This window comes from Cetorhinus maximus, chromosome 9, assembly GCF_964194155.1.
Source record: "Cetorhinus maximus chromosome 9, sCetMax3.hap1.1, whole genome shotgun sequence".
Taxonomy (NCBI): Eukaryota; Metazoa; Chordata; class Chondrichthyes; order Lamniformes; family Cetorhinidae; genus Cetorhinus; species Cetorhinus maximus.
In genome coordinates, this window is record NC_135887.1 from 38577107 (window position 1) to 38604660 (window position 27554).

Consider the following 27554-nt stretch of genomic DNA (forward strand, 5'->3'; position numbering starts at 1 on the left):
TTTGTCAGGGCTTTTTTGCCAAAAATGCAGAGTGGGTAATCCTACTTGACATTACTTAGGTTTCCAACATTATAAAAATCAGCGCTCAGTCAACTTTGTTTTACTCTACATGGCAACAACAGCAACTGGCATTTATAAAGTGCCTTTAACATAGCAAAATATCCTACAGCACTTCACAGAAGCGTTATCAAACAAAGTCTAACAGCAAGCCACAAAAGGAGATATTAGGACAAATGTCCAAAAGCTTAGTGAAAGGTAGTTGCAAGGAGCATCTTAAAAGAGGAGGAAGATAAAGAGATGGAGAAGTATAAGAAGGGAGATTGTGTGTTTAGGGCTTAGACAACTGAAAGCACAGCCGTCAATGCTGGAGTGATTAAAACAGCAGATACTCAAGAGGCCAGAATAGGAGGAGTGCAGAGATCCCAGAGAATTGTAAGGCTGGAGAAGGATTCAGAGATAAGGAGGATTAAGGCCTTGAAGGGATTTCAAAACAAGGTTGAGAATTTTAAAACTGAGTCATTGTTGGACTGGCAATCAATATGGGATAGTGAGTTGACGATAATGGGTGAATGGGTAAGTATGAGTTAGTATAAAGACAGCAGAGTTTTGGATGAGCTCAAGGTTATGGAGGGTGGAAGTTTTGGAGGCTGGCCAGGAGAGCATTAGAATAGTCAACTTTAGAGGTAACAAAGGCATGGATGAGGGGAGGTGAGTTAAGATAAGGCAGCCTTGGTGATGCACTAGTATATAGCTGGAAGCTCATCTCAGGGACACTTATGACCTCAAGGTTGTGAATAGTCTGGATCAGCCTCAGGCAGTGTCAGGGAAAGAGATGGGGTCTCTTGTCTTTTACCAGATCAATGTGGAAAATTACATCAGTCTTCTCAATCATCAAGAGATGGGCTATGGAAGAGAGCTTGTGGCGAGGACTGTGGATATTGGCTTTGGTCTTACCAAGGACTGAACTAATCATTTAAAGACCTGCAGTTCTGTCACTTCCAGTCATGAATGATAGTGGATAATAAAGCAAGTAACCAAAGGGAGAGGCTCCATGAACATCCCTCAAAGATGGTGGAGCCCAGCAAATTAGTGCAGAAGACAAGGCTGAAGCATTTGCAACCATCTTCAGCCAGAACTGCCAAGTGAATGGTCCATCTTGCCCTCCTTCAGAAATCCTCCCATCACACAGCTACTTTGATTCACTCCACATGATATCAAGAAATGGCAGAGCGCACTGAATACAGCAAAAAGCCATGGACCCGGACAACATCACGGCTATACTGCTGAAGGTTTGCGCTGCAGAACTAGCCTTACCTCTAGCCAAGCTATGTCAGTACAATTACAACGCTGACATTTACCAGATCAATGTGGAAAATTTCATCAGTCTTCTCAATCATCAACAATGCAGTGGCAGGTGTTGTCCATAGTGCTATCAAGCTGCAGCTAAGCACAAATAACATGATCACTGATAGCCACCAAGATAATTTAGCTCCAGATCTCATTGTAGCCTTGTCCAAACATGTACAAAAGAGCTCCAGGGGTGAGGTAAGACCTTGACATCAAGACAGTATTTGACTGAGTGTGACAACAATTAGAACAATATTAACACACAGTTTTGACTTTAACAAGAACAAAATTCTGGAAATACTTAGCAGGTCTGACAGCATCTGAGGAGAGAAAAACAAGAATTAACAGACATGCAGCTCCACTGGAGAGAAGACAGCAGCAGAGAGAGGAACAAGAGAGGAAGCATTCAGCAGGGAGACAGAGCTTGCAAGAGGTAATACCCAGAGTAAAGGGTCCACAGTTCACAGCTGAGTTTTCTTGACATGTCTGAACACCAATTTTTCAGGAGGTTCAGGTGGTGACAGACCTCTACAGCCTCCTAGAAGAAGACTGGTTGCTTGCTGGACCTGGTGACCACACACTACCAATAGCTCTCAAAGTCAACACTGCCCTCAACCTTTCCCCTCAGGAACTTCCAGGGTTCTGTTACAGATGTATCCAGGATCTCCCAGTTGGCCACACAAAAGTGCACAAGGTAGGTGACTGATATTTTCTTTGCCTTGGCCAGCAATTATGTCAATTTACCTGTAATTATGCAGTCAGAATGAGCATATCTGGTTGGCTTCCCAAAGGTGCTGGATGCCATTAATTGCACACGTGAGACAATCCTTAGAATAATCAGGAGCATTCATCAATCATAAAAGGGTTTCATTCCATTAATACGCAGTTGGTGTGCAACCCCAAGAAAAGATGTTTATGCAGGTACATGCAAGATTCCTAAGCAGTTGCCATAATGCTTTTGTCTTGTTGCAGTCCAAGCTCCCTGATTGCTTAGGATCTGGACACAGACTTCAGGGTTGGCTACTAAACAGCAAAGGATACCAACTGCAAACCTGGCTCACCAAATCTGTCAAAGACCTCAACACTGACGCTCAACAGGCCTACAATAAATACTATATCATTACCAAAAGTGCAACTGAACAGGCCAGTGGCATGCTCAAGATGCGCTTCAGGTCCTGGACAGGTCTGGAGGCACCCTTCATTAAGCATCAGCCAGAACCTGGAAAATAATCATGGTTTGCTGTACTCTGCACAACACTGCACAGCACGATGCTTGGACCTGAGGGAGGGACAAGGCAAAGGGCTCAGATCCTCGTCAGACAATTCGAAAGGGGTGGAGGAGGGAGAGGAGGCACTTTACCCTCAGCTGCTCATATTGCTGGATACCAACATCACCCTTTTTAATGCAAGGTTCACTCAAGCTACATCATCAGTGGACTCATGTCAAAAGGAAGTGCTCCCCGCCCCCAACAATGCCACTGACACAAAGCAATTGTAGCCTATGAACCACCCCTTCAACAATCCCCCACTGGCTCCCATCAATTCATGTCCTCAAAATCATCATCAAACAAGTTGGAAGGTCACTTACTACCCAGCACTCAAGAATGGACAAGATAGGAAATTGGTGTAATAGAATAACATTTATGGGATGTAAAGAAGGAAGAGAAATGTATCAAAATAACATTTTCTCAGGCACCCATGTGCATTGCCTTGTGTAGCTTCAAGCTTCCTTTTTCAACTACTCCAATATGGTGGTGCAACCAATGTGGTTTCAGCAGAGATAGAGGCAGGCTGCTCAGATCCTTGCTCTGACTACTGAGATGCTCTTGGCCACAGTCCTCTGGGTGTTGGAGCTTGTGATGCCCCTGCCAAAGACCGTTCCACCTGCATCTAGGCAGGGGCAGACTCAGCAATTGAGAGATGTGGCAGTATATGGGATACTACCTGAAAGGTGGGCTATGGGTGAGGAGTGCATAGAGGAAAGTCCCCACTTCCATCTACCCTTTTGCCATCATTTCTCTCATGACCCAGATGGGCTTCACTGCTACCACTAAGCTGGAGAACACTTCGGTGCAGATCACTGTGGCCCTGCACGGCCAAGGCTGAAGTATATGCTAACCTATTTAAGATAACAGGCATGCTTTCATACAGAGGCTGCACATCCAGAGGCTGCACAGTGGTCTCCCAGGCATGTATGAACTCATGTGATAGCAGTGTTTAATAATCCATGGAATTAGCCACTCTATTACTGGGAGAATGCATTACCTCAATGGCCTGCGTCTTCACCCTCTCCTCATGCTTGGTGTGGACTCCTCTAGTCTCTCGGCAAATCTGGTGAGTGTGCTTTGAAGTGCATCACATATTGCTGATGTTCAGTGATGCTGTTATTCTTCATTGGCAGCCCCCAAGGTACAGCATCTGTATCCAGTTGAACCCTCCAGTGTGGATCTCCATTGCTATCCCTGTCTCCACCATCTGCTCCTGTTCACTTGTGAAGTGTGAGGCACCAGGTGAAAACCTAGCTATCTGAGTTACTGGTTCCACCAAAATGTGAATATCTGATCTAGCTATATCTGATATAGTTTGCATTAGTCCTGTATTAATGGACCTTCAGATGGGTGCAGCTCCTCGGAGGACTCATTGCCCATCATGTCCACCAACTCCAGTTGCACATGCGAAGGCCCTGTGGAAAATAAAAAGACATGAATTAGCCATGGCATGGTAGGAATGTTACAAATTATTACGATAAATATTATCATATAACACTCACTGTTGAAACCAAGTCAAAATGGCTGAGTGCCATATGAGATGTGGATGGCTTTTATTTAATTGTGTCACCAAGTAATTGAGAGCTTCTCATCTCTGACAGCCAGGGACTCAACAAGTCCACGGATCGCCAATGGCTCCTTCTCTGCAGCTGTCAGTTGTGTGATCTGTTGAGGCACTTCCAATCTTCTCCCTCTCCCTGGTGTTCTGTGCTCTCTTCTCCTGCAAGGAAGGAAAGAGATGCATGAGTAAGTGTAATGGTATGTATTCATACGAAGAAGGAGTGACTATGAGGGAAAGACATGACATTGCATGAAGATTGCAGGGTGAGGGGAATGGGTGTGGTGGATGGATAAATGGGGATCTGATGAAGAGAAACAACGAGAAAGATAGATGTACCTGCAAGATAAGTGGGTTTCGAGGAGTACTGTGTTGGGAATAGGTGTGAGAAGGCAACATCACAAGCTAGGGTGATGCACACAACAGGATGTAGGCGAATGTTGTTCTGAATTCATCTTTTCAGCCCTGCTTAGGTGATTAAGCTACTTTCTGCATTGAATTCAAGAGTGCAGCACCATGCTCCTGCTGCTGACCTCCTGAGCAACCTCTAACCATGCCTTCTATGTATCAGCAGCAGGCTTCTTCCTCCCATTATTAGGAAGAAGTATTTTGTTCTGTTCCCTCACAGCCCCCAACAGCACATCCAGGGAGGCTAGTGCAGGGAAGGAACGTCATGATTCCTGCCAAGAAAACAAGCAAAGCAATAATGTACTGGCTGTTTTTCAAAAAATATACTTTATTCATAAAACATATAAAAATACATTACATGACTGTTCAAAGTTGACATTACATAAGATGCAAACCAAATCAGTTTCTTCCAGTACTGTATGTGACTCACTACATTTACAATTACAGATAATATTTACAATATTCATTACATGTCAAACATGCAGGCTGAGGGGTTTTACTCAGTTGCCAGACCCTTGGTGTACTATGTCTGAAAGACCTTAGGCAATGGCCTAACACATTGTGCCTTTGTGGTGACTACCCCAAGTTTTAGTGGGCCCCTCAGAACATAGTTCTGGATCATGCAATGTGCCAGTCTGCAACACTTGGTCATGGACACCTCTTTGCACTGGAAGACCAGAAATTTTTGGTCAGACCAAAGAGTGTCTTTCACTGAGCTAATGGCCCTCTAGCTGCTGTAGATTTTTTTCTCAGTGTGCGTCCCTGGGAACATCCCGTAGAGCAGAGTCCTGCATCACTGAGCAGCTCGGGTTGAACCTCAACAAAAACCATTCCATCTTTTTCCAGATATTCTTTGAAACAGCACATTCCAAATGGAGGTGGGTAATGGTCTCTTCCTCACCACAGACCTCTTGAAGGTAACGTGTGGAGGGGGTGAGACTCCAGGAGGGTAGGAAGGATTTGAAAGGGAGGGCCCTTCTCACAACCAGCTGAGCTACAACTTGGTACTTGTTTGAAAGCTCTGGTGATGAAGCATTCTGTCAAATAACTTTGGTGGTCTGCTCAGGGAAGTACCTGAGTCTCGAGGACATTATGTGTGGACCACTGCCTGATAAACTTGTGATCAAAGGTATTTTTCTGCATAAACTTTTCCACGAGGATAGGCGATAAGCATAGACCAACTGAATGGAGCATTCTGTAGCCAAACCCGTCCCCTTGTAACACCAACAGGCAGAACCTTATCACGTGGTGATGCCTGGTGTTTGCATACCAAGGGTCTACGCACAGCCTGACACAGCTGAACAGAAGAACAAGGGCAGCAGATGCATGGGAACAGCACCACCTGGAAGTTCCCCTCCAAATCACTCACCATCCTGATTTGGAAATATATTGCCATTCCTTCACTGTCACTGGGCCAAAATCCTGGAACTCACTCCCTAACAGCACATGGACTGTACCTACACCACATGGACTGCAGCGGTTCAAGAAGGTGGCTCACCACCACCTTCTCAAGGGCAATTAGGGATGGGCAATAAATGCTGGCCTAGCCAGCGATGTCCATATCTCATGGCCTCGACCAGGTGTATCTGTGCAGCACTCCATCTGTATGACTGATGAAGATGTCATCCAGCTTGACGACGTTAACTATTTCTGTCAGGAGTCAGGTCCAGTTTTCTGCAGGTTCTGCCAGATCATCCAGCTGCATCAATGATGCAGTTAAAGTCATCGACTAGAATGACCAGCCTGGACATCGCCAGCAGCAATGGGAGCTGCTGATGGATGGCTACCTGCTTGCTGTTTTGGGCTAGCGAGTACAAGTTAATTGACTGGAGCTTAGCCTTTTTGTACATTATGTCTGCTACGACGTGGCCTCCCCACGCAATCCCCCCTTTAACTTTGGAGATGTTGAAGTTGCCTCCCCACAGCAGAATATCAAGGCTGGAGGAATGGGAATCGTTCATGGAACATTGCCTGTAGGAGCTGAGGTGCAGTATTCCACACTCCTATAGGAACAGCAGGCCAGCTTTGACCTTGGCAAGGTAACCCAAGGTTGAAACGCACTGTGTCACAGACTTAATGCCACATGCATTAATGGAGATAATCTTTAGAGCCATTTTAAAACTGTTCGTTACTTACAAGGCCCTATGGCTTTGATATTTCCAGCCCTTGGTTATGCACCTGCATACCCATAGCGTTCACAAACCGTCTTACTTTTGTTGGACTGAGAAAGCCATCCTGATCTGCCCTGCTAGTATGGTTTTGCCTGGGTGACATTTGGGGGGTGGGGGACAGCGGTCATGCTAACATTGAGGTCTGGGCTGTCCTCCATTGGGGCATTACTTCAAATATGTTCCTCCACGACTCCAGGAGGATGCTGCCATTCCCGGCTTCCCGGAGCTGGGGTGCTCTGGCCTCTGCTTTGAGGTTGGGTTGCATTGCCCACTTCACTGTTTCCAATATTTTGGAGCTTGGATTTCTTGTCCTCCAGATCTTTAGTGCTTTGCTGCTTCTTCTGCAGGTGCTGTCTTTGTCCTTCCTCATCCAAAGAGTAGCCATATCAGATGTACATATCAGATGGGAGTCACCTATTGCCTCTGATTTGGGGAGTGGCTTGGTCCCCTCTTGGGCCCTTCTTCTTTTAGACCAAAATGCCTTTATTCCAAGGGGTACGAGAAGTCTTGTAACAACTGTATAGGGCATCGGTGGATCATACCTACAGTACTGTGTACAGTTTTGATCACCTTACTTAAGGCGGGACATACTTGCATTGGAAGCAGTCCAAAGAAAGTTCACAGTGCTGATTCTTGGGATAACAGGTTTGTCTTATGAGGAAAGGTTGAGCAGACTGGGGCTATACTCATTGAAGTTCAGAAGAATGAATATTAAAAATACGGAAATGAGGAGAAATTTCTTCTCTCAGGGGGCCAACAGTGTTTGAAATTTGCTTTCAAAGGGAGTAGTGGAGACTCAGTCATTGAGTATATTCAAAGGTGAGTTAGACAGAGTTTTGACTGACAAAGGAGTCAAAGGTTATGGGAGACAGGCAGGAAAGTGGAGTTCAGGCCGCAATCAGATCAGCCCTGATCTTATTAAATGATGGATCAGGCTTGTGGGGCTGAATAGCCTACTTCTGCTCCTGTTTCTTATGTTCTTATGTTCATCAGGTTGTCCCTCCTCCACTGATTTGATCTGCTGAGGAGCAGGAGGCTCAGGAACAGTGCTGGTGTTTTGCAGCCTGTTGCCGCACCCTTTTCCTTTCCCTTCTTGTCCCTCCCTGTCTCCTCCTTTGACCCATCCTACTCACTGAAGGGCTTGGTGGATGGAGGGCTGCAGGTCTCCTTTGTGGTAGTCATGCTGTCTTTGCATCTGCATGCCCCTCCTAGGTTCTCGACGCCTGGGAAACAGAGACGCGTTTTGGGCAGGTCCTGTAGAGATGGCCTACCCCACCACACAGTTGCAGCATTTAGTCTGATTGCATTCCTTTATGTGGTGGCCCTTCTTGTTTGAAGTTCTTGCAGATGACGGTACTGCAGTTGGGCGCAACATGGCCAGATTTGCTGCCGTAGACAATATAGACCTGGTTCCCCCCGATGCAAACCTGGAAGGAGGGTGGAGGATTGCTCCCTTGCTGTCCATCTTCAAAGTGACCTTCGCCTGCCGTTTTCTGGATTAAATCCTAAAGAGGCCCTTGACCTTCCTGCTGTTCCAGACTGCATCGACATACCTGACGAGTAAGGTAAGCACATCCACAACAAGAACATGGGAGTTATAATGATGCACGGACACAACACGATTCCTTTGTGATGGTATTGTAAACAGCGGTTTTGCCATGAGGATTCTCAGCTGTGCCATGTTTCATTTCTCCTTGAACACCTTGTGGAATTTTATACATGCAGCCACATTCTTGAAGGTCATGTTGAAGTACCCAGCTCTGGGAAAATCCTGCAGGCAGTAGATGTCCGCAGCTTTGAATCTGCAGGATTCCAAAAGGTCTCCCTTACAGAAGAAGGCACATTCGATGGGTGTATCTCCTTCACTATCTTCCATCACCACCCTAATGCTGTTATGTACTTCCTGATTTGGGGCTCGGTTGCTGGTTGCAGCCAGGGTGAGGGGGAAGTGGTGGTGGTGGCATAGTGGCATTGTCACTGGACTGATAATCCAGAGGCCCAGGGTAATGCTCTGGGAACCTGGGTTCAAATCCCACCACAGCAGATGGTGAAATTCAAATTCAATTAAAAAAAATCTGGAATTAAAAGTCTAATGATGACCATGAAAGCATTGTTGATTGTTGTAAAAAAAACCCATCCGATTCAGAGGAATGAAACCGATTGGACCAACCGGCATTGACCTAGACACAGGAAATGACAATGGCAATCTGTCGACCTTGCAAAGTCCTCCTTACTAACAAAGCCCTTCTGGGGGCTTGTGCCAAAATTGGGAGAGCTGTCTCACAGACAACAGCCATACTCACAGAATCATACCTTGCAGATCATGTCCCAGACACCGCCATTGTCCCACCAGCAGGACAGACCCAGCAGCGGTGGCAGCACAGTGGTATGCAGTCGGGAGAGAGTTGCCCTGGGAGTCCTCAACATCGACTCCAGCATCCATGAAGTTTCATGACATTAGGCCAACCATGTACCCCACCCCTGCCCTCTCAGCTGATGAATCAGTACTCCTCCATGTTGAACACCACTTGGTGTAAGTACTGAGGGTGGCAAGGGTGCAGAATGTACTCCAGGTGAGGGACTTCAATGTCCATCACCAAGAGTAGCTTGGTAGCTCCATCACAGGACCAAGCTGGGACAAAGGACATAGCTGCTAGACTGGGTCTGGGGCAGGTGGTGATAGAACCAACAAGAGGGAAAAACATACTTGAGCTCATCCTCACTAACCTGCCTGTTGCAGATGCAGTGGTCCATGACGGTATCGGTAGGAGACCACCGCACAGTCCTTGTGGAGACAAAGTCCCACCTTCACATTATGGATACCCTCCATTGTGTTGTGTGGCACTATTACTAGCAACAGATCTAGCAACTCAAGACTGGGCATCCATGAGGCGCTGTGGGGCAGCAGCAGAATTGTACTCAACCACAATCTGTAACCTCATGGCCTGGTATATCTCCCACTCTACCATTCGTGCCAGACAATGACCATCTCCAAAAAGAAATAATCTAACCATCACCCTGTGACATTCAATGGCATTACCATCGCTGAATCCCCCACTATTAACATCCTGGGTGCTACTATTGACCAGAAACTGAACTGGACTAGCCATATAAACGCTGTGGCTACAAGGGCAGGTTGGAGGCTAGGAATCCTGCGGTGAGTAACTCACCTCCTGACTCCCCAAAGCTTGTTCACCATCTACAAGGCACAAGTCAGGAGTATTATGGAATACTGTCTACTTGCCTAGATGAGTGCAGCTCCAATAATGCTCAAGAAGCTTGACACCATCCAGGTTAAAGCAGCCCGCTTGATTGGCACCCCTTCCACAAACATTCACTCCCTCCACCACCATCAAACAGTGGCAGCAATGTGTACCATCTATAAGATGCACTGCAGCAACTCACCAAGGCTCCTTAGGCAGCACCTTCCAACCCTCGACTGCTACCATCTACAAGGACAAGGGCAGCAAATACATGGGAACACCACCACCTGGAAGTTCCCCTTCAAGCCACTCACTATCCTGACTTAGAAATATATCGCTGTTTCTGGGTCAAAATCCTGGAACTACCTGCCTAATAGCACTGTGTATGTACCTACACCTACAGGGACTTAGCGGTTTAAGAAGACAGCTCACCACCACCTTCTCAAGGGCAATTAGGGATGTCAATAACGCTTGCCTAGCCAGCGATGCCCACATCCCATAAATGAATAAAAAATATTTCCCGGGATAGGCACTAAAGACCCACCAGAAGCAAAACAAACAACCACAGTTGGCTTCCAATACCAAAGGCTGGAAGGCCAAAACCTCCACTGAAACCCCCGAAAAATGTCACACATCGGCTGGACATTCAGGGAGTGTAATCGATTTCCACTGACACATATTCTTGGCTTTTCAGATAAAGCACACATGGCAATGTGAGCGCAGTCAATGATGTCTCGCACCAACTGAAAGCCTGCTCTTCTGACAAAGCTCACATCCTTTTATTTTGCTTTGTTAACTCCATGGGGAACACGCTGAATTGGTTCCTCTTTATGTGAAGCATCTGCATAAAATCCATAATGCAGTAATGGATTGTAAACCAAGCAATGTTGTTTGTTATCTGTTACAGTCTGGAAAGACCACGTGGCTTAGAAATTAACAGCCACAGTCAGTGGTGTGCATACCCTAGTAAGGACAGCAGTTAGAGACATCTCACACACAACTCCTCAGAGAGGTTTAGTTAGAAAATGTGGTTCCTAGACAAGTATGTCATGGGGTCTCCTGCATCCTCCTCCTCTTCTAGCAGCATCTTCTCCTCTTTGCAGTCTTGCTTGCTGCTACTGTTCCTTGAAATTTTCCACCCACAATAGTAGACTCCAGCAGAACACCCATTATAATAATGGTTGTGCTCATGGCAAAGCAGATAAAGAAACCTGCACCTCCAAAAACTAAGTCTAATTTGAAAACACTCCTTAACAGCAAAAATAACCAAGAAGAGTCCAACAATCATTCTTAAATAATTAACACAGACATACATCAGTGGAGGTGAGGATCGTATTAAATGTCATTTTTGCAATCTGCAGACAATTCTCAGCATGATTTTTTATTAAGCAGGTTTAAGAATGAATGAATCAGGTGCTGCTACACACCAATATCACAAAAGGATCCTGAAACAAGCAAATGATCCTGATATGAATATCTTAATTGGTTGAATGTTTATTTTCAGGCAATTAACCTGAGGGCTTAAAATCAGCTGAACCAATATAACAATTGGCACATTTCTTTTGTAGATTGTGTGCATGTGATCATTATCTGAAACTTATCTCTTTAACCCCCAATATATCTCCCCATCAATTCTATTCTACCTGTAGCTCGAATCTGGAAATAGGTGAAGAAAAATATATCTTCCTGTACAGGTTTGCCCAAATAAGCATGTAATTTTGTGATGACATGTTAATCAATAACCCTGCCAAGCTTTTTCAATTGCTTGTCACTCTAAACTTGATGCAGCATCAGAGGGAGAATATGTCATGATCTTATTAAATGTCCAAGCATGTTCATCATCTACTACTTCTTCTAGTCCTATTCCCATATCATACTGCCACAGATTTTGGCCATTAAATAATGGACCAAATAGCAATGAGAACGTACTATGGCAACATAGGATTCTTTACTGTTCCATTTTCACATATCCAGAGGAAACAGCATATTGGTATGAGTCATCAATATACTCTCTTCCTCACTTTTCATTACTTTTCTACTTATTTCTTACTCATTCCTCACATAATAGACAACACTTAATTATTTGAGTGCTTTAATAAGCTTTAATTTCTTGCGATCTTCAGTTATCTTTCAAGAACTGTATTAATGCAAGCATTGTAAAGTATGTTCTTCTGCTCCTCTGAATGCCCAAGAAGAGGAGTTAGTCTGCCCAACAACAGAGCCTTGGCCAAGTGTTTTATTGCACCCAATGTCACATATTTCTAAAATGGCAAGCGCTGGTACAATATACCCATCCTGAGGAATAACTTGTTGGTGCGCTACAGTAGGAAGCATACTGAAATGCTGAGCATGAGTGAGAAGGAGTATGTGCAGGTGTCCTCGGCCTCCTGCAGTGTTCCAATGAAGCTCAATATAAGCTCAAGAGAAAGTATCTCAACTTCCGAAACCATCCAGACTCAACCATTGAGTTCAACAATTTTAGACTATAATCTCTGCTCCCACTTTTCCCTTTTTCTTGCAGATTTCAGCTTTAGTCTTATTTTTCTCTTCTTCTTCTTGCTCTCAGAACGCAACAGCTCATAATTCTGCCATTCACACCAGCTCCAGACACATCTTTTGCTTCTTTACTTATCCCATTAACCCTCTCTTTGGCCTTGCACCATCAATTCTTTTGTTATTTAACCATTCTGCCTTCCACATTAACACAGGCCTTCCCCATTGTTCTTTCCCCACCCCTTACACTTGTGCAAAACCTATTACATTTTTAACTTTTCCCAATTCTGATGAAAGGTCATTGACCTGTTTTTCTCTCCACAAATGTTGTCTGACCTGCATTTTCTGACTATATATGGATGATACCTATATGGCCTTCCATAAGGCAATTGATAAAGTCACTCAATTGATAAGGTCCATCATAAGAAACTGTTGGCTAAGGTTGAAGCTTATGAAATTGAAGGCAAATTGTTGACCTGGTTAGGAAATTGGCTGAACAGCAAGAGAACAGGGGGTAAGGATAATGGCCAGGTACTCCGATTGTCAGGACGTGACTTGTGGTGTTCTGCAAGGATCTGCATTGGAGCCTCAGCTTTTCGGCATATTTATTAACAGCTTACATAATGGAGCAGAAAGTCACATATGTAAATTGAGATGCAGAATTTTTAATGTAGATGGAAGCATAAAATTACAGAGATATTAATAAACTAAGTGAATGGCTAAACTGTGGCAAATGGGTTTTAATGGAGGTAAATGTGAGGTCATCCACTTTGGACCTAAAGTGATAGAACAGGAATTTTCTAAATTGCAAAAAACTAGAAGTAGTGGAGGTCCAAAGAAATTTGGCGATCCAGGTATATAGATCATTAAAATGTCAATAACAGATACAGAAAATAATCAAAACGATCACTGGAATGCTGGCCTTTATATCTTGAGGACCAGAATGCAAAGGGGTAGAAATCATGCTTCAGTTATACAAAACCCTGGTTAGACACATCTGAAGTACTGTAAGCAGTCTCAGCACCACACCTTAGGAAGGTTATATTGGCGTCAAAGGGAATTTTTTAATTCTTTCATGGGATCTGGGCTTCACTGGTTAGGCCAGCATTTGTTGCCCATCCCAAATTATCCTAGAGAAGCGGGTGGTGAGCCTCTGTTTTGAACCACTACAGTCCATGAGACGTAGGTACACCCACAGCGCTATTAGGAAGGAGTTCCAGGATTTTGACCCAGCAAAAGTGAAGGAATGGCGATAAAGTTCCAAGTCAGGATGGTGTGTAGCTTGGAGGAGAATTTGCAGGTGGTGGAGTTTGTATGCACATGTTGCCCTTGTCTTTCGAGGGGATAGAGGTCACGGATTTGAAAGATACTGTCGAAGAAACCTTGGTAAGTTACTACAGTGCATTTTGTATATGGCACACACTGCTGTCATGGTGCGTCAGTGGTAGAGGGAATGAACGTTCAAGGTGGTGGATGGGATGCTGATCAAGCAGGCTGCTTTGTCCTGTATGGTGTTTTTGAGTGTTGTTGGAGCCCCACTCATCCAGGCAAGTGGAGAGTATTCCATCACACTCCTGACTTGTGTCTTATAGATGGGCAGGCTTTGGGGAATCAGGAGGCAAATTACTCAATGCAGAATTCCAAGACTGTGACCTGCTTTTGTAGCCAAAGTATTCATATGGCTGGTCCAGTTAAGTTTCTGGTCAGTGCTAACTTCCCGAATGTTGATAGTGGGGGATTCAGCGATGGTAGCGCCAATGAATGTCAAGAGGAGACGGTTAGATTCTCTCTTGTTGGAAATGGTCATTTCCTGGCACTTGTGTGGCATGAATATTACTTTGCCATTTATCAGCTCAAGTCTGAATGTTGTCCAGGTCTTGTTTCTTATGGGCACAGTCTGCTTCAGTATCTAAGGAGCTCCACTTCTAACCTTTTGATGGAGGGAAGGTAATTGATGAAGCAGCTGAAGGCGTTTACACCGAGGACATCACCTTGAGGAGCTCCTGCAGCGATGTTCTGGGACTGAGGTGATTGACCTCCAACAACCACAACCATCTTCCTTTGTGCTAGGCATGACTGCAACCGTGGAGAGTTTTTCCTCTGATTCCCATTGACGTCAGTTTTGTTAGGGCTCCTTGATGCCACTTTCAGTCAGGTGCTGCCCTGATGTCCAGAACAAGTCTTTCTCACATCATCTCTTGAGCTTATCTCTTTTCTTCATATTTGGACCAAAGCTGTATTGAGCTCAGGAGCTGAGTGACCCTGGCAGAACCTAAATTGAGCATCAGTGAGCATGTTATTGCTGTGTATTTGCCATTTGATTAAACTGAGGGCAGTAATTGTCAGGTTGGATTTATCCTGCTTTTTGTGCACAGTAGATACCTGGACTAGCAATCCAAAATTGGGCACCAATGAGATGCTGTGGGCCATCAGCAGCAGAAGAATTGTATTCAACCACAATCTGTAACCACATGGCCTGGCCTATCCGTCACTCTACCATTACCATCAGGCCGGAGGGTGTGGGTTAACCTTGATAGTTGCAAATGCTTCAGCCTTGTTTTTTGCACTGATGTACTAGGTTCCACCATCATTGAGATTGGGGCTATTTGTGGCACCTCCTTCTCCAGTTAGTTTTTTAATTGTCCATTATCATTCACGATTGGATGTGGCAGGGATGCAGAACTTTGATCTGATCCGTTGGTTGCACAATCACTTAGCTCTGTCTATCACATGCTACTTCCACTGTTTGGCATCCTGTGTTGAAGCTTTACCAGGTTGACACCTCATTTTTAAGTATGCCTGCTACTTCTGGCATGCTCTCCTGCACCCTTCATTAAACCAAGGTTAACCCACACCCTCCGGCCTGATGGTAATGGTAGAGTAACAGATAGGCCAGGCCATGTGGTTACAGATTGTGGTTGAATACAATTCTTCTGTTGCTCTTGGCCCACAGCGTCTCACGGATGCCCAATTTTGGATTGCTAGATAGTTTCTAAATCCAGCCCATTGAGCACAGTGGTAGTGCCACACAACATGATGGAGGATATCAATGCGAAGATGGGACATCGTCTCCACAAGCACTGTATGGTGGTCACTCCTACCAACACTGTCACGGACAGAAGCACCTGCGATAGGTAGGTTTTTCCCTCTTGTAGGTTCCCTCACCAACTACCACAGGCCCAGTCTAGCCGCTATTTCCTTCAGGACTTGGCCAGTTCAGTCATTAGTGTCACTACTGAGCCATTCTTGGACATTGAAGTCTCTCACCCAGTGTTCATTCTGTGCCTCATCACCCTCAGTTTTCAACATGGAAGAGTACTGATTCATCAGCTGAACGGAGGAGGGGTGTGTGGGAGCAATAGGTGGTAATCAGCAGGAGGTTTTCTTCCCTATTTGACCTGATGCCATGAGACTTCATGGAGTCCTGAGTCAATGTTGAGGACTCCCATGACAACTCCCTCCAGATTGAATACCACTGTGCCACCACCTGGTGTGTCTGTCCTGCCGGTGGAACGGGACATACAAGGGATGGTGAAGGAGGTGTCTGGAAAATTGGCTGTAAGGTATGATTAATGAGTATCACCATGTCAGGCTGTTGTTTGACTCATCTCTGGGACAGCTCTCCCAATTTGGGCACAAGCCCCCAGCTATTAGTAAGGAAAACTTTGCAGGGTCAACTGAACTGGTGAGCCTTTGTTGTTTCTGGTTCTAGGTCGATGCTGCATGGTCCATCCAGTTACACACGCACGCACGTGCACAGATGCACGCAATTGCATGCATAAGCAAGCACATGAATGCATGCACTCAGGCTGATTATCAGCCTATTGAACCATGTCACGAACACTCCCTCTGTGTCCAACAAGTCCTGTCATAGGACTTGAACCTAAATGTCTGGCCCAGAGGTAGACCTCCTAATCTAGCTCAGTGACATTACCACTATGCCACCACCTCCCCCTAATGTAGATTTACCAGAATGAAATCTGGATTCCCAGAATTACATTTTAAGGAGCAATTACAGAAACTACAAAACAAAAACAGAATTACCTGGAAAGACTCAGCAGGTCTGGCAGCATCGGTGGAGAAGAAATCAGTTAACGTTTCGAGCCTTCACGGCCCTTCGGCAGAACTGAAGCATAGTTAGGAGAGGGGTGAAATATAAGCTGGTTTAAGGTGGGGGGGGCGGGGGGGGGGGGGGAGAGAGAAGTTGAGGGTGTAGTGATTGTGGAGATAAGCAAGCAGTGATAGGAGCAGATAATCAAAAGATGTCACAGACAAAAGGATCAAAGAGGTGTTGAAGGTGGTGATATTTGTCTAAGAAAAGTGCTAATTAAGAATGGAAGACAGGACACAGGACACTCAAAGTACAGCTCTAGTGGGGGTGGGGTGGAAAAGACTAACAAGGTTTTAGTTTTAGATTTAAAAATAATGGAAATAGGTGGGAAAAGAAAAATCTATATAAATTATTGAAAAAAAAAGGGGGGGGGAAACGGGGTGGGGATGGGGGGAGGGGGAGTTTAAGATCTAAAGTTGTTGAATTCAATATTCAGCCCGGAAGGCTGTAAAGTGCCTAGTCGGAAGATGAGGTGCTGTTCCTCCAGTTTGTGTTGGGCTTCACTGGAACAATGCAGCAAGCCAAGGACAGACATGTGGGCAAGAGAACAGGGTGGAGTGTTAAAATGGCAAGCGACAGGGAGGTTTGGGTCTTTCTTGCGGACAGACCGAAGGTGTTCTGCAAAACGGTCGCCCAGTTTGCGTTTGGTCTCTCCAATGTAGAGGAGACCGCATTGGGAGCAACGAATGCAGTAGACTAAGTTAGGGGAAATGCAAGTGAAATGCTGCTTCACTTGAAAGGAGTGTTTGGGCCCTTGGACGGTGAGCAGAGAGGAAGTGAAGGGGCAGGTGTTGCATCTTCTGCGTGGGCATGGGGAGGTGCCATAGGTGGGGGTTGAGGAGTAGGGGGTGATGGAGGAGTGGACCAGGGTGTCCCGGAGGGAACGATCCCTACGGAATGCCGTCAGGGGGGGTGAAGGGAAGATGTGTTTAGTGGTGGCATCATGCTGGAGTTGGCGGAAATGGCGGAGGATGATCCTTTGAATGCGGAGGCTGGTGGGGTGATAAGTGAGGACAAGGGGGACCCTATCATGTTTCTGAGAAGGAGGAGAAGGCGTGAGGGAGGATGCGCGGGATATGGGCCGGACACGGTTGAGGGCCCTGTCAACGACCGTGGATGGAAAACCTCGGTTAAGGAAGAAGGAGGACATGTCAGAGGAGCTGTTTTTGAAGGTAGCGTCATCAGAACAGATGCGACGGAGGTGAAGGAACTGAGAGAATGGGATGGAGTCTTTACAGGAAGCGGGGTGTGAGGAGCTGTAGTCGAGGTAGCTGTGGGAGTCGGTAGGCTTGTAATGGATATTGGTGGACAGTCTATCATCAGAAATTGAGACAGAGAGGTCAAGGAAGGGAAGAGAAGTGTCAGAGATGGACCATGTGAAAATGATGGAGGGGTGGAGATTGGAAGCAAAATTAATAAATTTTTCCAGGTCCCGACGAGAGCATGAAGCAGCACCGAAGTAATCATCGATGTACTGGAGAAAGAGTTGTGGGAGGGGGCCGGAGTAGGACTGAAACAAGGAATGTTCCACATACCCCATAAAGAGACAGGCATAGCTGGGGCCCATGCGGGAAACTACAGTTGTATACCCGTAACTTAGAAGTTTAAGAGGTGATTTGATCATAGATTTTAAAATATTAAGGGGAATAACAGGGTAGATTGGGATAAACTATTTCTGCAGTTGGGAAGTCAAGACTAGTTGGCATAGTCTAAAAACTACAGCCAGACCTTTCAAAAGTGAAAGCAGGGAACACTTCCGCATACAAGGGACAATTAATGTTAGGTCAATTATTAGTTTTAAATCTGAGATTGAGAGTGGTGCTAAATACCCTATTCCTCTTCCTTTGAAATTTATCTGGTTATCTTGATGTTGAGGATAGACCATTCTGAAATATCTCACATTTGAAAAATACTCTGAATTGTGATATAAATGGAAACATCCTGGAGGTCACTTCCAAATTGGCTACAAATGTTGGAAGCTCCAGCCTCCCTGCTTAGCTTGTGTACTCTGAGAGGAGGGATCACAACTGGGTATTTGAGAGGATCCGCCAGAGGAGGAAGACTTTTATAGCCCCTTATTGGTTTGGTCCTTTTTAACAGGCCTCGGGCCTTGGTATGGAGCCTTGGGTTCTTTAACAAGCTACACAAGGTATTACCGCTCAGCCATAATTGATGAATTGGGTGCCAAATTCAACGAGAGTTGGCTCCACTCACGGACATTATACGAAGACAGTCTCTATGGTTGCGACATACAGTTCTTCAGCAAATCCTGAGGTGGATTATCAAAAAATGTCACCAAAAGTTGTATGTCACAGCAAAATTGTGGTGCATATGTACCAAGACTCTAACTGCCATTGTTGCTGTAGTGAAGCAATCTGCATGAGGTTCTCCAATGCTGCTATGAAAGACTCAATGTCCGATGATGAAAGTATCCTTGTCAAGGCATGTTATAACAGCAATTAATATTCCACAATGGAATTAACAAGTGGTGTGCATATAGGAATTCTGATAAAATGTAGCATACCCTATACCTCAGCCACTATCTGGCTGTGGTTTAAAGGGAATATAAAAGGATGAAAGTCAGCACATATTGAGGAAGTTAACTGTTTTGAGATCTGGAATATAGGCTCCATCCCTGGATTAGACATCTCTCAATTTATCACATTAAAATCTTGGGCTTAGAATGAAAGGCACCAAAAGCAGAAGTAGTCAAGTGTTGTCATGTTGACCAATTAAGATGTGACTTCCTGCTCCAAATCATATTCCCATGAAAATCTTCCTGTGAGGAACAATGTCCACTAAAGAGTTCCTTGATCTCCATCATTGGGGAGGCTTGAAAAGAATGAGTAATATTCCTTCATAGATGGGATGAAACTGTTGGCTGAGAGAACTCTTTGGCTTTGACTTCTTATAATTCAGGACCTGATGAGAAATCAAATCACTTGCATGCTTATTTGTAGGTCAACACTAGAGGTTTGAGGTTTCCACCAGCATTAATAATAACACACAGCATACATTTGGGGAAGAGGGAGCCCTCAAGAAACCAGGAAGAAGGACTCACTGTTTTCCTGGCCACTTGTGATATCTCTTGCTGAAAAGACAAACTTCAAATGATATGCTGGTGCCAGGAGAAATTGAAAACGCCCAAGAATATAAATCACTGAAGTTAATCTGTGCCAAGACTATATAGAGACCATTTGCTACTGGCTAGCATAACCATTATTTCTGGATAACTCATCATTTTGTAAGAATGGTTCAACTGAAGAGTTGAATTGATGTTCAGTGACAAGTGACCTGATGAACTGAGTCCACCATCACTACAAATTTCTTTCTAGAAAATGGTTTAATGCAACCACTTTAATGATGTAAATGCCAAACAGATAGCAAATGAAATCATGTTGTCACTTAAAAAAGATCACTGGAGATATGCCATATGGCAACTGACCAACATAAACGTGGAACTATATTTGATACATTGTTTGCATCTGAACACCCTACTATCACAGAATCACAGAATGCAGAAGAGGCCCTTCGGCCCATTGAGTCTGCAACGACACGTGAGAAACACCTGACCTACCGACCTAATCCCATTTATCAGCACTTGGCCCGTAGCCTTGAATGTTATGACGTGCCAAGTGCTCATCCAGGTACTTTTTAAAGGGTGAGAGGCAACCCGCCTCCACCACCCTCCCAGGCAGTGCATCCCAGACCGTCACCACCCTCTGGGTAAAAAAGTTTTTCCTCACATCCCCCCAAAACCTCCTGCCCCTCACCTTGAACTTATGTCCCCTCGTGACTGACCCTTCAACTAAGGGGAACAGCTGCTCCCTATCCACCCTGTCCATGCCCCTCATAATCTTGTACACCTCAATCAGGTCGCCCCTCAGTCTTCTGTGCTCCAACAAAAACAACAACCTCTCTTCATAACTTAAATGTTTCATCCCAGACAACATCCTGGTGAATCTCCTCTGCACCCTCTCCAGTGCAATCACATCCTTCCTATAATGTAGCGACCAGAACTGCACACAGTACTCCAGCTGTGGCCTCACCAAGGTTCTATACAACTCCAGCATGATCTCCCTACTTTTGTAATCTATGCCTCGATTGATAAAGGCAAGTGTCCCATATGCCTTTTTCACCACCCCACTAACATGCCCCACCGCCTTCAGAGATCTATGGACACACGCGCCAAGGTCCCTTTGTTCCTCAGAACTTCCTAGTGTCATGCCATTCATTGAATACAAATCCTTGTCAAATTACTCCTTCCAAAGTGTATCACCTCACACTTTTCAGGGTTAAATTCCACCTGCCACTTATCTGCCCATTTGACCATTCCGTCCATATCTTCCTGTAGCACAATACACTCAACCTCACTGTTAACCACCCGGCCAATCTTTGTGTCATCCGCAAACTTACTAATCCTACCCCCCACATAGTCATCTATATCGTTTATATAAATGACAAATAATAGGGGAATCAGCACAGATTCCTGTGGTATGCCACTGGACACTGGCTTCCAGTCACTAAAGCATCCATCTGTCATCACCCTCTGTCTCCTACAACTAAGTCAACTTTGAATCCACCTTATCAAATTACCCTGTATCCCATGTGCATTTGCCTTCTTTATAAGTCTCCCATGTGGGACCTTGTCAAAGGCTTTGCTGAAATCCATAAAAACTACATCAACTACACTACCCTTATCTACATAACTGGTCACCTCTTCAAAAAATTCAATCAAATTTGTTAGGCATGACCTCCCTCTGACAAAGCCATGCTGACTATCCCTGATCAAACCTTGCCTCTCCAAGTGGAGATAAATTCTCTCCTTCAGAATTTTCTCCAATAGTTTCCCCACCACTGACGTGAGACTCACTGGCCTGTAGTTCCCTGGCTTCTCTCTACAGCCCTTCTTAAATAGCGGAACCACATCAGCTGTTCTCCAGTCCTCTGGCACCTCCCCCGTGGCCAGAGAGGAATCAAAAATTTGGGTCAGAGCCCCTGCGATCTCCTTCCTTGCCTCCCTCAGCAGTCTGGGATACAAATCATCCAGACCTGGAGATTTGTCCACTTTTAAGCCTGTCAAAACCTCCAATACCTTGTCACTCCCTATATCAATTTGCTTAAGAACCTCACAGTTTCTCTCCCTGAATTCGATACCTTCATCCTCATTCTCTTGGGTGAAGACAGATGTGAAGTAGTCATTCAACACTCTAGCGATGTCATCTGGCTCCACCCATAAATTGCCCCCTTGGTCCCTTATGGGCCCTACTCTTTAACTGGTTATCCTCTTCCCATTGATATACTTATAGAATATCTTGGGATTTTCCCTACATTTACCAGCCAGAGCTTTCTCATATCCCCTCTTTGCTCTCCTAATTGCTTTCTTAAGCTCCACCCTACACTTTCTGTACTCCAGTAATGCCTCCGCTGATTTGCTTCCCTTGTACCTGCTAAAAGCCTCTCTTTTCATTCTCATCGTAACCTGAATACCTCTGGTCATCCATGATTCTCTGGGCTTATTACTCCTTCCTATCATCCTTGAGGGAACATGTTGAGGCCGTACCCTCTCCATTTCCTTTTTGAACACCCCCCACTGCTCCTCTGTAGATTTCCCCACAAGTAGCTGTTCCCAGGCTACCTTGGCCAGATCCTGCCTTATTTTACTAAAATCCACTCTCCCCCAATTCAAAACATTTTTTTGCAACTTGTCTATTTATTTGTCCATAACAAACTTAAACTGTACCATGATGTGGTCGCTATCACTAAAATGCTCCCCACCATCACCTCAGCCACCTGTCCGGCTTCATTCCCCAGAATTAGGTTCAGCTCTGCACCGTCCCTTGTTGGACCTTCTACATATTGACCTCAAAAGTTCTCCTGTACACATTTCAAGAAATCCACTCCATCCAAGCCCTTAACACTATGTATACCCCAATTAATATTGGGAAAGTTGAAATCACCTAATATAATTACCCTATTATTATTGTTTTTACACACCTCCACAAATTGTGCACATATTTGCTCCTCAATTTTTCACTGACTATCTGGGGGTCTATAATAAACATCTAACAATGTGGCTGCCCCTTTTTTATTCCTAAGCTCTACCCACAAAGCTTCATTCGATGCTCTCTCCAAGATATCATCTCTCCTTACTGCAGTAACTGACTCCTTAACTAATAATGCAATGCCTCCTCCTCTTTTACCCCCTCCCCTGTCTCATCTGAAGATTCTATATCCTGGAATGTTGAGCCGCCAATCCTGCCCCTCCCTCAACCACGTCTCAGTGATGGCTAGTATATCACAATTCCACGTGTCAATCCTCACCCTTAACTCATCCGTTTTACCAGTAATACTCCTGGCATTAAAGTACAGGCCATCTAGCCTTGCCTTACTCCCTTGAAACTTAATGCAGCTGTACTCCCTCTGACTTGATTGTTTTACTGTATTATGATGTGTCCCTATTCTGCTAACATTCTGTGTCCCCTCCCCCTGCCGATAGAGATTTTAAAATATTTTGAAGAATTAAGTTTTTCAATTAGAATGGAGATCCCAACCGCAAGCACTTCCTTATATCTAGTGAGATGGAGAAGTAAAAAGGCACGGAGAGACAGTAGAGCAATGGGTGAGTTTTGGAATGTTCTCGCAAAGAGCACAGACACGATGTGCTAAATACATCACTCAGTACTGGAAACTTTTATGGCTCTAAAATGGCACTTAGGAAACTTCACAGTATGAAAATCAAAGCATCTTAAAGGAATGTAATTTCTCATTGTCCTTCCTTGCTTCCAGCTGGGCTCCCTCCTGTGCAAGTGTTGGATGCAGGAAATGAAGAATTAGAAGTACTTAATGCTGCTAGCACCAAATTGTTGATAATTCCTTGTAAATTTATTTCTAAAATGCTGTTATATATTATTTGTACACAAAATATAATAAATAGAGTGCTTTTGCTCCCATTTAAGCTTTGGCCTCAGCTCACCTCCAAAACATGAGTGAGGAACTCTTGGACTAACTTGTCAAAAAAATGTCATGAAGATTGAGACCAGCCAATCACCTGCCTCTGCCTCTTCCTTCCGTTCCCCTGGTCCACCAGGCTAAACTTCCTTTATAGATTCTCACTGCTCTGGTCCTGAACTTGCATCTTCCTCTAGTTTCTCCCCTCTGTCCCCTCATGTCCTCCCTGAGTCAGGTTGTCCATGGGTCCCGCCTCCTTCTATCTCGACCCTATCCGCAATAAACTTCTGATCAGCTTTCCCGGCCATCATATCAGCTGTTGTGATTTACAGTTCTTTCTCCTCTGATACTGTCTCTATCTCCTTCAAATCTGCTGTCATCACTACTCTCCTCAAAAGCCAACTCTTGACCCCATTTTCCTTATAAACTACTTCCCTATTTCCAACCTCCTTTTCCTTTCCAAAGTCCTCAGAAGTGCGATCTTCCCAGGAACTCCATATTTTAATTCTTCCAATCATGTTTCTGCCCTTTCATAATTAATCAAAGTCACAATGGCATCCTATGTGACTGTAACAAAGGTAAACAACCCTGCCTCATCCTTCTTGACCTGTCTGCAGCCTTTGACATGGTTGATCATACCATCCTCTTCCAACAGCTCTCCAATATCATCCAGGTGGTGGGACTGCATTCTCCTGATTCCATTCTTATCCATCTAAACAGAGCCAAAAAATCACCTGCAATGGCTTCTCTTTCCACTCCTCCACAGTGCCCCCTAGTGTCCCTCAAAGATTAATCCTTGGTCCCTTCCAATTTCATATCTAAATGCTGCCCTTCAGCAACATCATCAACACCAGCTCTACCTCATTAGAATATCTTTTGATAACACCTCTCTCAATCCCTCCACTGTCTCTAAATTGTCAGACTGTTTACATGACATCTTACTGGATGAACAGAAATATCTCCAAATAAATATTGGAAAGACTGAAGTCATTGTATTTGACCCCTGCCACAAACTCTGCTCCCTAGCTATTGCCTCCATCCCTCTCCCTGGCAACTGTCTGAAGTTGAATCAAATTGTTTGCACTATATTTGTATCACATTTGATGCTGAAATGAGCTTCCGACCACAAATCAGCGTCATCACTAAGACTGCCTATTTCCACCTCCATAACATCTCCTGACTCTTCCCCTGCCTCAGCTCAAATGCTGTGAAACACTCATCCATGGCTTTGTTAGCTCTAGATTTGATTATCCTAACATACTCCTGGCCAACCTGCCATGATCTATAGTCATTGAACTTGACACCATCCAAAGCTCCGCTGGTTATGTCCTAATTCATAGCATGTCCAATTCGCCCATCGCCCCTGTGTTCACCAAGCTCACTGGCTCCTAGTTAAGCAAGGGCTCCATTTTAAAATTCCCACCTTTGTTTTCATATCCCTCATGGCCTCGCTCTTCTCCACCTCTGTAATCTCCTTCAGGCCCAAAAGCTTTTGAGATTTCAGGTTCCTCTAATTCTGGTCTCTTGAGCATCCCCAATTTTAGTTACTCCACCATTGTTGGCTGGGCCTTCAGCTGCCCGGAATCTGAACTCTGGAATTCCCTCCCTAAACCTCTCCACTTCACTTTCATCATTTAAAACACTCCTTAAAACCTAACTCTCTGGTCGATCTTTTGGCCATCTGTCCTAGTATCTTCTACGTGGCTCGGCATCATATTATGTTCGGTTCGTTCCCCTGTGCAGTTCCTTGGGACATTTTTGAAGACATTATATAAATACACATTGCTGCTGTTGGTATTAATCCCCCCTGCCCACCATAACCATCAGAGTATGTAGCAGTAACTCCATCCTTACCATGTCTGTCCCCTTTAGTCTGGCCAATGGAGTCCATGGAGTTGGTGAGATACCTCTGGAAACGGTTGGGTGGTCTGGTGTTGACCTGGAGCCCAGCTGCCAGTTTGGCTTTGTTGGCACTGGTTAGCCTTTTCATGTTGATCAGAAGCTCCGGGTGGTCCTGTTTGAAGCTGGGGTTGTGGAAATGGTGAAGGAGCCCATCTCCTGCCCCCAGCTCCCCAGGCACCGGGTGCTCGCCGCTGCCTTGCCCCATCTTTCGGAAGCCGTAGAGGTTGAGCTGGCGGATGAAGCTGGTGAAGTTGGTGGTTTTGAAGAGCAAGTCGGTGTCGGGCTCCAAGTTGGCACCATTGCTGACGTTCTTGATCGGGGTGAGGAGCTCGGATTCGAAGAGTTGCTGGTCGACGATGAGCCCTTCACCGCGGGGGTCCCAGCGGATCGAGCGGTACCGGGGGCTGTTGACGATCCGCCATAGCTTGGCCGGGAAGTTGTTGGGATTGATCGGAGTGGAGAGCAGGAACTCCTCCATTTCATGGCTCACAACAGGGCTCATCGGGGGAATCGATCCAACTGATTGATGAAGCATAAAGAGGAGCAGGAGGGGCTGGCTGGAACCGAGCACTCCCTCTGACACGGATATTGATCGATGCCGATCACTCAGTCGGGTTCCGCTGTCGATCGATCCCTTCCATGGAACCGTTAGTGCGCGTTCCCGAACCGCTGTTTAAATTCCAATCCGGCCAATCAGTTTTCGAGCTCAGGCTCGCGCCCAGGACACGCGCGGCAAACGCCCGCCGCACGCGCGCAGCCCCAACCGCGGCACGCGCTGCTGCTCGCGGCCGCAACTCCGGCTCATCCCGCACGTGTCCCAGGGCGCATGCTCTTGGCGGCAAGACTGTGCCACCACTTAGAGGCTGAGGCTCCTCTCCCGCAAAAGCGCATGCGCCGGGAAGCCTTCCGTCCCACGAGCGTCCACGTGACCAGTGGAGCGTGTGTGCCAGGTGATGACTGCCTTTCTTAATGAGAGGATCTTTCTTCCTAACCTATGCCTCTACCATGCAAGACGAACGTTAGAAAGTATTTCCTGCCCGAGGATCGCTAATGACAATTTATTGAGATAAAAACAGAAAATGTTGGAAAAACTCAGTCGGCCTGGCAGCATCTGTGGATTTATTGCGGCTCAGCCAACTGTCTCCTGTCATTATATTTGTCTGTAATAGCAATAGAGTTGTAATAGGTAGACGCAGCATGTCTATTCTGATGGATAGTCCAAATATGGGGAGTTGGTTGCAATTACCTCACAAGAAATAACTAATTTGGAAAAATCCGATGAATTAAAATTGTTCTCTAAAGTTGTAACTTCAAATCTCATTTGTACTGGAAGTTCCAAATAGCTGGAAGTTTTGCACAGGGAATTCCTTGTGAGATGATCTAATTGAGGTGTTTAAAATGATAAAGAGGATACTGTCTATGATGAAATTCTACTTTATTTGGTGTAGGAGTCCCAACACAGGAAGGCATAGTCTTAAAATTAGAGCCAGGCCACTCAGGAGTGAAATCAGAATACATTTCTTCACATAAACCTTAATAGAAATCTTGGAATTTCTCTTCTCTCCCCCCACACCACCACACACTGCCACCCCCCCACCCCCCCCCCCACCCCCGGCCAACCAACAAAAGTTGTTTGAATTGAATTGAAGCATTCAAGACTGAGATCTGTAACTTTTTGTTACATAAGGGCATCAATCAATAAGAACACAAGAAATAGGAGCAGGAGTAGGCTATACTACCCCTTGAGCCTGCTCTGACATTTAGTAAGATCATAAATGAACATCTATATCAATTCTATCTTCCTACTCTATCCCCACATTACTTGATTCCTTACTTCCCAAAAATCTATCTTTGATTATGGGTCAAAGGTGGAAAAATGAGCTTTGGTGGCAGATCAGCCATGATTTAATTGAATGACAGAACAAGCCTACTCCTGTTGTTAGAGTTTTTAATGGGCTTCCCTTATCAGCAGCTTTGGTGGCAGATGAATGGATTCCCTACTTACATACCTATTTGGAATTTCTGCTGATTTTCCACCTAAGTTACAATAGTTGATTGAGAAATTTCCAACGTTAATCATTTGATATAGTAGCACAAATGGCATCATCCCTATGATAAGTTTAGGTGAGAATCTCAGCTACT

At 45.1% G+C, this 27554-nt stretch overlaps 1 protein-coding gene across 1 annotated transcript in view; it reads right to left on the reverse strand.

Moving 5' to 3' along the window:
* The window catches only part of hsf5 (heat shock transcription factor family member 5), a 168065-nt gene extending 142175 nt beyond the window's left edge, over nucleotides 1-25890 (reverse strand). Inside the window, exon 1 of the mRNA XM_078547925.1 lies at nucleotides 25365-25890. Within this exon, the coding sequence (XP_078404051.1) occupies nucleotides 25365-25890 (526 nt within the window). The remainder of the gene's footprint in view (nucleotides 1-25364) is intronic.
* Between the last annotated feature and the right edge of the window lie 1664 nt (nucleotides 25891-27554).